Genomic DNA, 15187 nt, shown 5'->3' with positions numbered 1-15187 from the left:
GAGACAATTTTTTGCGTTCTTCACCATTGAGAATTGGAACGATTAAATACTTAAACCCAGTTTTGGGAGCACTTTGTATTAAAAAGTGGCCTCCCATTTTAAGTGGGAGATGAGGTGAAATTTCTTAAGTTCCATTACTTTGGGGAAGATTTTGCCCAGAAATATGTGAAGGCTTGTGGAATATTTTGGAGACCGAAGTAGATTTGTGATAGCTCAGTGAGTCACATGTCATAAAGTTGAGACAGGAAAGTGGGATTGAGGCCACTGTCAGATCCACCATGATCAGAAATGGTGCAGACTGAGAAAGCTGACTCTGTTTGTATATCAATTTTGAGGTGTGGGAGAATGGGGCGAAGGTGGTATATCATTGGACTTCCAATTCAGTGCCCCCCCCCATTATTGTCATGGTGGTATGGGGCCATATTCCATAATGGCAGCTAGTGGAGTTTGGAATCATTTAACAAAATCTGGAATGTCAAGCTGGTGACTATGACGACAGTAATTGTCATTTACAATTCATCTGGTTCACTAATGCCCTTTTAAGGACGGAAATCTGCTGTCCTTGCCAGACCCACCTTGATGTGGTTGACTTAACTGCCCTCTGATTTGAGCAAGTGAATCACTTGGTTCAAGGACAATTAGAGATGAGCAACAAATGTAGGTCTTTCCAGTGATGTCCATGTTCCATGAAAATGAATTCTAGCTGATAGTCACATTCCAGGCTGCTGTGCCTAATCAAATGTCCTTGGGTTAAGTGTGATCTGAACAGAAACAAAAAAAGCTGCTTGGTGTGAGGGCCAGTCAAACGTTGCTAAGTTAGGTATGGAATTTAAATAAAACAGCATTATTCTCAATAACTGTTTATAGCACGTATTCACTAACTGGGAGGGTTCCTGTACCTATTCCTAATCTCTGTCAGATGAGAATGGAGTTGGATACAATACTTAAAATGTGCTTTCGGAGTCTGCAAGTGTACATCCTCTGATTTGATCCCAGCTTCAGTCTGGTATGCCTCATGATTCTCTCCTTTCTAGGGAGTGAGGAATCTTCTAACGAAAATGGCTTTGTGTGATTTGTAGTATTACAGTCCAGGTTGTAGTCTCTGGGTGAAATGTCTACCCGTTGTTAGTTTATGGGATTGTGCCAGTAATAATGCCTCCTGTCTTAGTCATGTCAGAGGGGACAACTTCATTGCATTAGAGTTGGATTTAAACTCCAGCCATCAACATGGAAGCAAATTCTTGTATCAATATCTCGGGCATAATCCCTTGTCCTGAAGATGGGCACTGCACCTCTCTGTGGCTTATAGAGTGGTCCCTCCTTCAAATTTGGCACCGTTCAGTGCATAGTATCTACACCTGTCAAAAGGTACATTAAGCTGATTGAGAAGGGGTTCAAAGTAGCATATTCAGTGCTGCAGAGTTGCCCCCGATTATTCCTGGTGTTGTGCCTGGCTGCTTTACTGGTTTTTAAGTGGAAGAGAAGAAACACTTTAACCATCTGCTGAAACTGGGGTGCACTGGAGTTAAAATTGAGGTGTTGGAATGACTGCCATTTTCTTTGCTCAGTTGACCTATTTCCCAGCAGTCTTTCTCCCAGGGTGGTCCAGGTGTCTAACTTGAGCCACAGATTATTTTCACCTCTTGGAGTTGATAAATCATGCTCCTCATTTTAGAAATTAGCACAGGCTGTGCTTCACGCCTGTGACTGTGTGCCTCCATTAAACCCAGTGGGGGTGAGGAGACGAAGAGCAAAGTGTTTTTTTTAAAAAAATGCTTCCGTTGAGAGTGTCTGGGTTTCGTGATACTAACTCAGCCAGCTGCTCCCCTGCATGTATGTCAACCAGTCTAGGTCACATGTAGGCTGTTGCCCCAGGGTTTGGTCACGTAGTTATTCCCAGCCACTCTGGTGCATGTGTAAAGGGGGCTGGTAATTCCCTGCCCTGCTCTCTGTTTTACTCTGCCTTGTCCCCAGGGGACGAGATTAGGTTAGGATACCTGGTCAGCATGGACAAGTTGGACCCACGGGTCTGTTTCGGTGCTGTACATCTCTATGCTTCCACTGTCTTGTCAGGTTTCCCTGAGCAAGCTCATTACCTTGGATTTGCGTGGATTCTTAGGCTTCCCTTCTCATTTTCAACTAGATCCCAACTAGACAGTTAGCAATCAGATAATCTGTTTTGAGCAGTTAATCCAGAGATTCAGTATTAACCCTGAGAACAATTGCTTTTCTTTGAAATAATGCCCAGGGAATGTTTGATGTTTGTCTTGATGCAGACAGGATCTCTGTTTAGTGTTTTGTCTTGTCCTATCAACACCTATAACAGTGCAGCGTTCCTTTAGCTGTCCAGTTATAGGCTCGGGTTGCTACAGTGGGACTTGGACCTACATATCTGATTCAAGGGTAAGAGTGTTACCCACTGAATCACTAGAACATCTAGGGTAAAGTTAGAGTCTGTGATTAGGGAGGGGTGATAGGACACCTCTGGGTTTCCCACACTTGCTCAGAGATGGGAGGAACTGGCAATTATGAAGGCATAGGAAAGGGTAAATCAAAGACTATTACGAGTTGGTGAGGTTTTGGAAAACAGAACAGGGAAACTTCTGAACACAGTTGATGTCCAGTCTAATCCACTTTCAGGGTGAGGGCTTGAGGCAGGAATGGTCAATGTTCAAGACTAAATTATGTAATTAACCTGAAGGGATTTGGAAACAGTGTGGGAAATATGATTGGGGTTGTTTACCCATGTAAGGAGTGAATGCTGCTACTTGTGGGCTGAATGGCCTTTCCTTGTTCTCCACGATCTGTGATTTGGCTGAATGGGCAGGGGTCAGCTTTGACTATGGAGAAGTCAGGTCATACCCCACAGCTGTGGCACTGCCAGCTGATAGTTGACTTGGATCTATTAACCTACTTTACCCTTTCTTTGTAACCAGTGGCCCTTCCCCTTTTCTTTCAGATATTATAAGCCCTCGGTGGTGCTAATGTGTTTCTTCATTCCCACGGTGGTTCCCTGGTATTTCTGGGGTGAGTCACTCTGGAACGCGTACTTCATCGCTGCCATCTTGCGGTACACATTGGTATTAAATGCCACCTGGTTGGTGAACAGCGCGGCCCACATGTTCGGGAACCGGCCCTATGACCGATGGATCAACCCCCGTGAGAATCGATTTGTCGCATTCGGTGCGATCGGTGAGCATCTTGATTTTAAGCCTGGCATTGTGTTGACTTTTTTTTGGAGGTAACTCATTGTATTCAGTCAGCTGTGGCTTCGTTGGTGGCACCTATCTCCCCAAATTTGGAGGCTGAGCCCGAGTCCTGCTTCAGCGACTTGGGCACAACCATCTAGGCCAGCCCTTCAGTGAAGTACAGAGGGCATGCCACTGTTGAAGGTGCCAGCTGTTGAATGAGATATTAAACTGAGGCCCTGCCTACCCTTTCAGCTGGGCACTTAAAATCCCATAGTACTGTTTGATAAAGTGTAGGAAAGGTTGTTTTTAATGATTTAGTTCAGCTTGATCAAGATCGTGATGGGGTGATAGTGGCAATGTCACTGGACTGGTAATTGAGGTCCAGACAAATGCCCTGGACTTCAGTTCAAATCTCACTATGGAAGCTAGCGGAATTTCAATTCCACTTATAAAGCCATGAAACATGCTCGATTATTGCTACTGGTTCATTCCTTTCCTTTCAGGAACTAAATCATCTCCCAGCTTCATCCCTGATGAAGGGCTTGTGCCCGAAGCATCAATTTTTCCTGCTCCTCGAATGCTGCTGGACCCTTACTTTTTCAGCATCACGCTCTTGACTCTAATCTCATCTGCAGTATTCCCTTTTCACCTAAACAGTCAGCCGGTCTGACTTGTATGTGACTCGCAGATCCACAGCAATATGATTGAATCTTGCCTTCTGAAATCCCTAGCAAGCTGCACAGATCAAGGGCATTGAAGGGTGAGCAACAAATGTCCTTGCCAGGGGTGCCCCACATCCCAGCTCATGCTTGCCCCTTGCTGGCATCATATGACAGACAACCTTGATATTATTCACCATGGGAACTTGTGTGTAAATTGCCTACTGAGTGTCCTACAGTGATCATCTTTCAAAAGACTCATCGTAAGATGCTTTGGGATGTTAGATGGTTGTAAGAGGTGCTTTAAAAGTGCAAGTCCATCTTCTGTTTCTGTGATATATATTTCCTTTTTGAAAATGCAATGTCAAAGTTTCCAGGTGAAGAGATGGCTTCAGTGCTTTGCAAATACATTCTGCTTTCGTTCAACCATCCCATTTCCAACAGAACCTCTCGTTGCCAGTCCACCAAACACCCATTCTTGTGACATCTTTAATATTAGTAAAAATCCCAAAACACCCCTCAATATTGTTATCTAATCTGGCAACATATGAGCAACCTGTGGGGAGAAGATAGTCACAGAGTTAAGTCTTTGAATGTCGCAAAGTGGAAGGAATTTCAGACCTTGGTGCCCAGGCAGCTGAAGGCACAACTGCCAGGTGTTGGACAAAGAAAATGTGGCATGAGGAAGAGACCAGAATTGGGAAGGATCCAGAGATTTGAATGTGGAAGAGATTAGAGGGGCAAATGAAGTCTTGGAGAGATTTGGAACAGAGAATGAGTACTTTAAAATATAAGTGTTGGTAGATTTGGGAGTCACTGTAGGTCAGTGAGCGTAGGGATGATGGACTTAGTGCAAGTCATTATAGTTAACAATTCGAAATGGGGTTACACAGTGGAAAGCATCATAACAGCAAGCCAATTGCACATTGATTGCGACAGGCTGACTGCCTATTCCTCGGGCTCTTCAGTGTCAGAATGGTTTGTCAACAATCTAAAGAGAGAGAGAGACGCAGCAGGTTCTGCTCTTGTCCTTCACTCTCAATGTGGTCAAGGTCAAAAGTTCAGCATTAATCAGATGAGGAAAAAGCTGTGACTGTTGAAATTTGGTAAAAATGAGAACGCAGAACCTTTTTAGCAGCCCCTGTGGAGAGGGAGGGCGTGAGCTGATGTTTCTAATCTAACCAGAGTCTTTAACCCAAAATTAATTTTCTCTCTCCAGACCTGCTGTGGATTTCCAGAATTTTGTTTATTTTGGACCTGGGATGCTAATGAATCCTTATCTGAGACACTTTTAATCTTGCTGCCATCCCCTTTGAAATGGGGGTGGGGGAAAATCTACTCAAAATGTAGGGAGAACCATTTTGTTTGGCCTCCATTTCCCATTCTGTGAACTTTCCTCAGGGAATTGTGACAGTTGAAGAAGAAAGTATTAGAGTAAATATTCCCTTAGTCCCTGAAGTAACCCAGCAAATTTCCAGCACATTAAATATTCTTGCATCTTGACTCTTTTTTTTTCCCCCTGACTTTGGCTTTTTTTTAAACTTGAATGAGCAAATATTTCTCACACCTACTTAACCTCCAGCTGTTGGTCCTAACCATGGGGTCAAGCTTTTTTTGTTTAAAACAAATACAAAAAGTGTTCAGCAAAGTCGGTAGGTCTTGCAGCATTTGTGGAGAGAGAAATAGTAAGCATTTCAAGTCTGATTTCAGGATTTTGCTTTTTATGTGAAACGTGATTATATTAGGTTTCCTCTATAATTGGTTGTTGCAACCTATGGGCTATGGTCACCCCTCCTGGGGGCGGCATGGTGGCTCAGTGGTTAGCACTGCTGCCTCACAGTGCCAGGGACCTGGGTTCAATTCCTGCCTCAGGCAGTTGTCTATGTGGAGTTTGCATATTCTCCCCATGTCTGCGTGCGTTTGCTCCGGTTTCCTCCCACAGTCCAAAGATGTGCAGGTTAGGTGAATTGACCATGCTAAATTGCCCATAGTGTTAGGTGCAGGGGTAAGGGAATTGGTCCGGGTGGGTTGCTCTTCGGAGGGTCAGTGTGGACTTGGGCTGAAGGGCCCGTTTCCATGCTGTAGGGATTCTAAGAATCCCCATTTCATTAAAAGATAATTTGTATGTATATCACACCCGTTAATCTATATAATGCCCTAAGGTGGTTCACAGGACAGTAATTTCTGTTGAGATAATGAGCCAGGAAATCAAAAGTAATGGCTGTCAATTTTAAAAAGATTTTTTTGAGAGGCAGAGATGGGGTGACTGGAGCGAATTCAGAACCTGGGGCTGAGTTGACCTGTGGGACACCTGGCCATCAGTGGTTAGATGTTAAAACTGGGAGTGCAGAAGAGACCTGTATTGTAACATTATGGGACTCAGTTTATTTATCAAGTAAACATTAAATGTCAAATCATTGGCCTCGTAGGTAGGGAACATAATCCTTAATAGCCCTATTAAAATATTTGAATTAGGAAATTATTAACTGTTGGCCCATTGACCATGAATTTGAAATGAATTGTGGCTCAAGGTTAGGCCAGCATTTAGTCATTTCATTTTGTTGACTCTTCAGTTAGCTGAATCTCATTTTACTATTGTGGGGTGCCAGGCTTTGTTTGCTGACATAACTGACAGGATTTTACACTGTATGAGCAATGAGGAAGATGTTGCCTGAATCTGTCCAAAATGGAATTCCCTGACGAGCTCCAATACTCATGCTATGGAGTAGCTCCTGGCAACCTTGCCAAGCTAGTGTCTGTGCTCAGGTTGCTCATGTTTTCTGGGATCCTGGGGCTCACCCAGCCAAATACTTCCTCCATTTTGAGAGCATCAGGTTGGCAACTTGACCAGAGTTCTGAGTATGAGGACCTATTTCATTTTTAAAGTGTTCATTGGCCATTCAATGTATGTATGTTAAGGTTAAGTTTAAGTTTGCTAGTCACTATCTTCAATTTTTTTTTTCCTCTTTATGGAAGGAACTTATACGTAAAACAAAGTCTGTCCTCCTAGTTCAGACCGACTCGTCCATGCTGACCAGATATCCTTAACTAATCTAGTCCTACTTGCCAGCACTTGGCCCATATCCCTCTAAACCCTTCCTATTCATATACCCATCCAGGGTGCCTTTTCAGTGTTGTAATTGTACCAGCCTCTACCACTTCCTCTGGCAGCTCATTCCATACACACACCACTCACTGCGTTAAAAAAGTTGCCCCTGAGGTCACTTTTTAAATCTTTCTCCTCTCGCTTAAACCTATGCTCTCTAGTTTTGGATTCCCCTACCCAGGTAAAACACCTTGTATATGCCGCTCATGATGATATAAACCTCTATAAGGTCACCCCTCAGCTTCCAATGCTCCAGGGAAAACAGCCGCAGCCCATACACCCTCTCCCTAGACCTCAAAGACCTCCAACACTGGCAACATCCTTTGTAAATTTTTGAACCCTTTAAAGTTTCACAACATTCTTCTGATAGGAGGGAGACCATAACTGCATACTATTCAGTCCACTTTTGGAATAATGTCCTATACAGCTGCAACATGATCTCCCAACTTCTATGTTCAATGCTCCAACCAATAAAAGAAAGCATACCAAATGCTGCTACTTCCAAGGAACTATAAATTTGCACTCCAAGGTCTCTGTTCAGCAACACTCCACGGAACCTTCCCATTCAGTAAGTAAGTCCTTCTCTGATTTGCCTTTCCAAAATGTAGCACCTCTCATTCAGCTAAATTAAACTCCATCAGCTGCTCCTCAACCACTGACCCATCTGATCAAGATCCTGTTGTCCTCTGTGATAAGCTCCTTTGCTGCACACTACACCTTCCACTTAGGCGTTATCTGCAAACCTACTACCTTTACCCCATATATTCACATCCAAATCATTTATATAAATGATGAAAAGCAATGGACCCAGCACCGATCCTTGTGGCACACCACTGGTCACAGGCCTCCAGTCTGAAAAGCAACGTTCCACCTTCCAGCCAGTTCTATATCCAAATGGCTAGTTTTCCCTGTATTCCATGTGATCAAATCTTGCTCGCCAGTCTACCATGAGGGAGCTTGTCAAACACCTTACTGAAGTCCATGTAGATCATGTCCACCGCTCTGCCCTCATCAATCTGCTTTACTTCAAAAAAAAATTCAATCAAGTTAGTGAGATGTGATTTCCCCCCCACACACAGCCATGTTAATTATCCTTAATCAGTTCTTACCATTCCTGATACGTGTAAATTCTGTTTCTCAACAAAGTGTCCACCACTGATGTCAGGCTCACTGGTCTGTAGTTCTCTGGCTTTTCCTTACCACCTTTCTTAAATAATGGCACCACATTAGCCAACCTTAAGTGTTCCAGCACCTCACCTGTGACAATCGATCTGCATATCTCAGCAAGGGGGCCAGCAATCACTTCCCTAGCTTCCCACAGAGTCCAAGGGTACACCTGATCAGGTCCTGGGGATCTATCCACCTTCATGCGTTTTAAAACATCCAGTACCACTTCTGTAATATGGACACTTTTCAAGTTGTCACAAATCTATTTCCCCACATTCTATCTTCCATGTCCTTCTCCACAGTGAACACTGATGCAAAATACTTGTTTAGTATCTTCCCTCACCTCCTGAGGTTCCACACACAGGCTACTTTGCTGACGTTGTTGAGGGGTCCTATTCTCTCCCTAGGTACCCTTTTGTCCTTCATGTATTTATAAAATCCCTTTGGATTCTCCTTAACCCTATCTTTTTTGCCCTGCTGATTTCCCTCTTAAGTATACTCTTACTGCCTTTATACTCTAAGGATTCACTCTTTCTGCTGACTATACCCCCTTTTTCTTGACCAAAATCTCAATTTCTCTAGTCATTCAGCATTTGCTACAACCACCAGCCTTGCCTTTCACCCTAACAGGAACATGCTATCTCTGGACTCTTATCACACTTTTGAAGACCTCCCATTTTCCAGCAGTTCCTTTACCTGTGAATATCTGCTCCCAAACAGCTTCTCAGCACCGCCCTCCTAACCTGCAATCTTCTTCCTGACCTCTCCACCCCCACCCCACTCCGGCCTATCACCCTCACCTTGACCTCCTTCCACCTATCACATCTCCATCGCCCCTCCCCCAAGTCCCTCCTCCCTACCTTTTATCTTAGCCTGCCTGGCACACTCTCCTCATTCCTGATGAAGGGCTCTGGCCTGAAACGTCGAATTTCCTGTTCCTTGGATGCTGCCTAACCTGCTGTGCTTTAACCAGCAACACATTTTCAGCTCATTTCTGAAGTTCTTACCTCATACTGTCAAAATTAGCTTTCCTCCAACTTAAACCTCAACTTTTATATCTGGTTGATCCTTATCTATCACTATTTTAAATATAGTAGAATTATGGTTGATGGCCCCAAAGTACTCCCCCACTGACACCTTAGTCACCTGCCCTGCCTTATTTCCCAAGAGTAAGTCAAGTTTTGCACCTTCTCTAGTATGTACATCCGCACATTGGATCAGAATTTTCTTGTACACACTTGACAAATTCCTCTCTATCTAAACCCTGAACACTACAGCAGTCCCAGTCTGTTTGGAAAGTTAAAACTCCCAACCATAACCACTCTCTTATTTTTACAGGTAACTGAGATTTCCTCACAAATGTTTCTTAATTTTCCTGCTGACTATCGGGGCCCTCTGTAATACAATTTCAATAAGATGATCATCCAGTTCTTATTTCTTGATTTCACCCAAATGTATTCCCAGGAAGATCCTCCCTAAGTAGCGTCGTAATGTTAGTCCTTGTCAAAAACACGAGTCGCACCCTCTTGCCCCCCCTCCCCCAACACCCTCCTTCCAATCTTTCCTATTGCCTTTGTATCCTGGAACATTAAGCTCCAGTCCTGCCCATCCCTGAGCCACATTTTTGTAATTGCTATGATATCTGAGTCCCATGTTCCTAACCATGCCCTGAGTTCATCTGCCTTCCCTGTTAGGCCTCTTGCATTGAAATAAATGTAGTTTAATTTCAGTCCTTGTTCTTTGCCCTGCCATGTTCTTGCCTGTTCCTGCCATGTATCATGGAGACAACACACCGTTCTAATTTCTCTCTGGCTGCAGAAAGACTGTGCCTCTGACTAGACAGTCCCCTATCGCAATCAAGTGCTTAGAATCTGACATACCCTTTGTTACATTAGAGGCTGTCTTGGTACAGGAAACTTGGCTGTTCTCCTGAGAGTCCATCACCACCTATGTTTTCCCAAACAGCATACTTGTTTGAGATGGGGACAGCCACAGGAGATGCCTGCAATACCTGTCTCCCTCTCCTACCTTTCCTGGCAGTAACCATCTACCTATATCTGTGGGTTTTTCTCCCTTTAACTGCCATCCATCTCAGCCCCTAGCTCCTATAAATTCCTCACTGCCTCTAACTGCTGTTTCAACCCATCCATGTGATCTGATGGGATTTGCAACCAAAGACACTTCCTGTAGACATAATCATCAGTATCACAGAAACTTTGCGTAATCTCCCACATCTAATGGGAAGAGCACATTACTGTACTGAAGGCCACCTTTGCAACTTAACCATCTACAGAAAATAAGTCTTACTGTTCTAACCATCTTAGTATTTAGTTTGAAATTTTTAAAATTTGAGACTGATCTCCCTAAAACACAATCAAAAAAATCACCCACTCATTATTCTAGATTTACCGCAAGGTGATGCTAAAACTATGCACCTAGCTGCTCCCATGTTGTAAGCTCTCCTGCACAGGTTCCTTTGAAGGTTAGCTGTGAATTTTGATGTTTGCTAATTTTCCTTAGACGCAGTCTGTTCAGAACAGTAACCCACCCAGACCCATTTCCCTCTAATTAATGCACCTATGGGACAATTTAGCATGACCAATTCACCTACCCTGTACTACTTTGGATTGTGGGAGGAAACCTGAGCACCCAGGGAAAATCCATGCAGATACTGGGAGAATGTGCAAACTCTACACAGTCACCCGAAATGGGAATCAAACCCACTCCCTGGTGCTGTGAGGCAGCAGTGCTAACCCCTGAGCAACCATGCCGCCCATTTTCCTGTATTGCATCTTGGATTACCCAGAATCTTTTAGATTTGGTTTTTAAACTATGTGGTACTGAGGGAGATCTAACCTGTATGAGCTGCCATCTTTCAGTTGAACTGTTAAACTCGACCCCTTGAGTGGATATGGAAGATTCATGGTGTAATGAAGACAAGCAAGGGAGGTTGTCCGAATGTCCTGACCCCTCAAAAAACACCATCATTAAAGCAGGTTATCTGACAGACTACAATGTGATAACAGCGACAATTTCTATATTATAACCAACTGGAATTCACAAAAGGTAGTAACTGTGTAGCATTTTGAGATGTCATGAGGGTGCGAATGGTGCAATAGAAAATGAATAAACGAATGAATGAATGAACAAGTGAATAAATGAATGAATAGCATAGATGTGACCCAGCCTTCATCTTGAGAGATACTGAGTTAATGCAAAACTTTCTCCTCTTTACAAGAGCTTTGGATTTATACAGAATTCTTGTCTTTGTAAGACAAGGCATTACTCAGGAGAGTTGTCTAGAAAGTTTGATACTGAACCCCACGGATGTTAGGGCATGTGACCAAAAACATGGTCACCAGGTGGAAGTTACAGGTCATCGTCAAGGATGAAGTTCTGGAGCCAAGGAGCTGGAGATATGTAAACATAATGGTGAGACAGTGAAAGCCAGGAACGCATAGGCCAGAACTGGGGAGGAGATTTCAAAGGGTTAGAGGGACTGTAAGAGGTTAGAGATTTGATAAAGTAAGACCATCCTTGTATTCGAGGAGAAATTTAAAATGAAGCACTTGCCAGTATAGGCCACTGAGCACAGGACTGAGTGAAAGAGGATTGGAACAAATCCGGATGTGGCACCACAGGATCAGATGAAGTCAAGTCAGAGTGGAAGATTGAAGTGATGACTAAGTGTGTGCTAGAATAATCAGGTAACCAAGCTAATTCAGAGATCTTTATGAGCAGCTGTTTTATGTCCTTTTAATATTTTCATAAGTCCTGTTATTCATTTGTATCTCTTTTTTCTTTTTCTCTTTACCCCTGTGTTTTGCCACAGGTGAAGGGTTCCACAACTACCACCACACGTTCCCGTATGACTATTCAACCAGTGAGTATGGTTGGCGAGGGAATATCACCACCTGCTTCATCGATGCAGTGTGTTGGCTCGGACTGGCCAGTAACTGTAAGAGGGTGTCGAAGGAGGCCATCTTGGCTCGCAGGAGGAGAACTGGCGACGGTAGCATCAGGAGTGGCTGATCGTGTTCGAGTGAGCAGACTGTTGAGTCACTGATGCCCCCTCCCCCCAATGCCAAAGACGCCAGCAGTCATGAAGGTGGTTGTCAGCGGCTAAATTACTTTGTTTTAAGGTGGAATCTCTTTTGCTCTACTCCCTTCATAATCAATCTTGGTTCTGTGTCCCAGTTAAAATAATAGACTGAGGGTAGCAGAACAAGCTTTTCAGTTATAGTGCTAGTGTTTCATTGTTGACAGTAGACATTGTTCACTCTGCATTTGGATTTAGCATCTTGCTGAATGGTATTCTTTGGGGCCATGTGACATAAACCCTCTTTTTTTTTAACCAGTGTTAGGAGTCCATGGAGGATGCACTTGTTCTCAAGTCCCACTCCTCCCATACGTTTCTTTACACAGGTAAAATTCCACCTTAAAACAATTCCATCTTAACTATCGCCTCAGCCACATGGAAGAGAAATACAACACAAACCGTCTTGGCGGAGGGAAGTGCTTTTGCAGATATTTAGCACTTAATCCCGTACCTGATATGCAGAAATGATTTAGATAACGATGGTGTGGCCACTCAAATTCCTGGCTATTTGGTGAATATTTTTTTTTCTTTGTTTGGAGGAAAGGGTCAGTTGATGCCTCGTCGTGCACCCCTGCCTGTGTCTCATTTCAAATCCAAGGTTGGCCACAATAGTTGCACAGTATACTGTACACCCATTGCCTTCACTACACTAATAAGCTGATGGATTTTAGGTTTGCCACTATAAACCATGTGTCCTGAGAAACCAGCCTTTAGTGCCAGCAGCCAGGGGCAGCCCCACGAGCTCTACTCTTCCGCAAATAAACCACAGCCTCGATCCATTCCAAATGCTGACCAGTAACATTCTATTTTCTTCTGCCCAACTGGGTGGGGGGGGGAGGGAAAAGCAAAGGCCCAGAGATTAATTCTGTACATAATTGGTTTAACATTATTATTATTATTGCGTCCCCCATCCTGTCCTCTACTCTCCCCTGTAATCTCTCGCTAACACCACAATCTCTTTAAAACAGCTGAACATTGGAGCTTCCTTTTTTTATCTTTGTGAAAGGGGGTGAGGAGGTGAGTGGTGGCATTAACCATTGGCACACATTGTGCCTCTTCAGACTCTTTATTGAATGACATTACATTTTAAAAAAAACTCAACATTAGTAAGCACGTGAATAAACCTGCACCAAATAAGATCCTTGTTTCTAATATTTCAACGGTTCTATCATTTCTACTGGGTTGCTTATGGAGTTCTTCTGGAATGGGCGTTTTGATGGTTGGGACTGTCCCATGTGGAGCTTGTATTGAGACGTTTTGAAAATTTTCAATCTTATCGTTTGTTTGGTGTACGGTGTGATCATTGTTGTATTGTTGTGTGACTAAATGTTTGTCGTGCTTCAATCATGCAAATTTCATAGTAATATAATTAAAACATTATAAGAGAAAATTGTATTAAATTGTCGCCATCAAGACTATCCTGTACATCAAGAACTGGTTCACCTTGTCCAGAAACAACAAAACAAAACTCAAAACTTCTAAACTGAGACTCCAGGAACAAAACTAAATTAGTTCTTGCTACTTGTCCAAATCAACCCTTGTTTAACCCCACCACCAGCTTCCTTGCCCCAACCCACTTAAATACCTCTCTGCACTCTGGTGAACTCGAGTTGGTTAAAAAAAGACCATATCCCTTGACAGGATAGTGATCTCAAATAAGCAGTTAATGCCAGCATTTAATTGGTGGCAAGTTTCACCTTCAGAACCTGCTGGGATCTTTTTCATTACCCTTCCCATGAGGAAAGAGCTGTAACCTTCAGCCTCTATTCCCACTCCCACTATTATACAGCCTTTGAAAACAACCTTGGTTCAAATTCTGACTCCTTCAGGCTCTGATAATTGTACAGTTATCAATGTTGGAGAGAAGCAGTGGCTTGAGGCCTATCAGCCCTAAAGCCAATATGGCTTCACTGATGTTGGACTTCAAATTTAGTGAGGGGAGGTCGGAAGTGAAAGATTCCAGTAGATTATGCACCACTACATTGTCACCTGTTTCTTGTTTCGAGCAATGTTTTGCCTCCCTCCCTCCCTTTCCCCCCATGAGTGTTCTCTCACTCTCTCACTCTCTCACTCTCTCACTCTCTCACTCTCTCACTCTCTCACTCTCTCACTCTCTCACTCTCTCACTCTCTCACTCTCTCACTCTCTCACTCTCTCACTCTCTCACTCTCTCACTCTCTCACTCTCTCACTCTCTCACTCTCTCACTCTCTCACTCTCTCACTCTCTCACTCTCTCACTCTCTCACTCTCTCACTCTCTCACTCTCTCACTCTCTCACTCTCTCACTCTCTCACTCTCTCACTCTCTCACTCTCTCACTCTCTCACTCTCTCACTCTCTCACTCTCTCACTCTCTCACTCACATTTGTCTGTCTCACACACACTCCCTCTTTTTTTTTCTCTCACTCCTCCTCCTCCTCCTCCTCCTCCACTCAATGGAACAAATCATGTTGGACACAAGTTGCAGGTTCCTCTATGCTAACTGCAGAGTGCAACCATTTTAGTTGCAAAGGGAATTATCCCCTCTAAGTGGACGTCTTGCTCTGTAATCTTGGGGAAATGCTGTTTACTAACTGATCTGAAACTGGTCAGCTGTGCTCTTGTACACCGATCCTTGGTGCAGCTATAGTATTGTCCCTTGCCAATTTTAACAGGCTAAAAATAGTTAATGTTGTTTTCCCCTGTCCTCCACTCACTGCTAATGTCTAGATTAGGTTGATTGGATGCAGAGAAAAGATGTGGCATTAGTCCATGAATAAACTCTGGTCTGTTCGCGCATTGTGCAGGAACTGGGAGTGAAGGCAATGCAGCAAATGGTGTTTAATCTGTCCAGGATTTGTGGGGTGGGGGGGGAGGGGTTTGAAGATACCTTTCCACTTGAGTGAAACAAACTAGGATCATTTCACTGGACTTTGTTCTCGTGGCAAGGTGCTTGTCAGGCATTCCTGTGGGCTTTGTTTAATTG

At 43.6% G+C, this 15187-nt stretch overlaps 1 protein-coding gene across 3 annotated transcripts in view; it reads left to right on the top strand.

Moving 5' to 3' along the window:
• The window catches only part of LOC132835075 (acyl-CoA desaturase-like), a 31110-nt gene extending 17498 nt beyond the window's left edge, over positions 1-13612 (top strand). For all 3 annotated transcript variants that reach the window (XM_060854357.1, XM_060854356.1, XM_060854355.1), the window contains 2 exons: positions 2960-3192; positions 11956-13612. In XM_060854357.1, coding sequence (XP_060710340.1) covers positions 2960-3192; positions 11956-12155 — 433 coding nt within the window. In that variant the 3' untranslated portion in view covers positions 12156-13612. The remainder of the gene's footprint in view (positions 1-2959; positions 3193-11955) is intronic.
• Positions 13613-15187: the final 1575 nt, after the last annotated feature.

This window comes from Hemiscyllium ocellatum, chromosome 43, assembly GCF_020745735.1.
Source record: "Hemiscyllium ocellatum isolate sHemOce1 chromosome 43, sHemOce1.pat.X.cur, whole genome shotgun sequence".
Classification (NCBI taxonomy): Eukaryota; Metazoa; Chordata; class Chondrichthyes; order Orectolobiformes; family Hemiscylliidae; genus Hemiscyllium; species Hemiscyllium ocellatum.
This window is presented reverse-complemented; position numbering and strand designations above follow the sequence as displayed.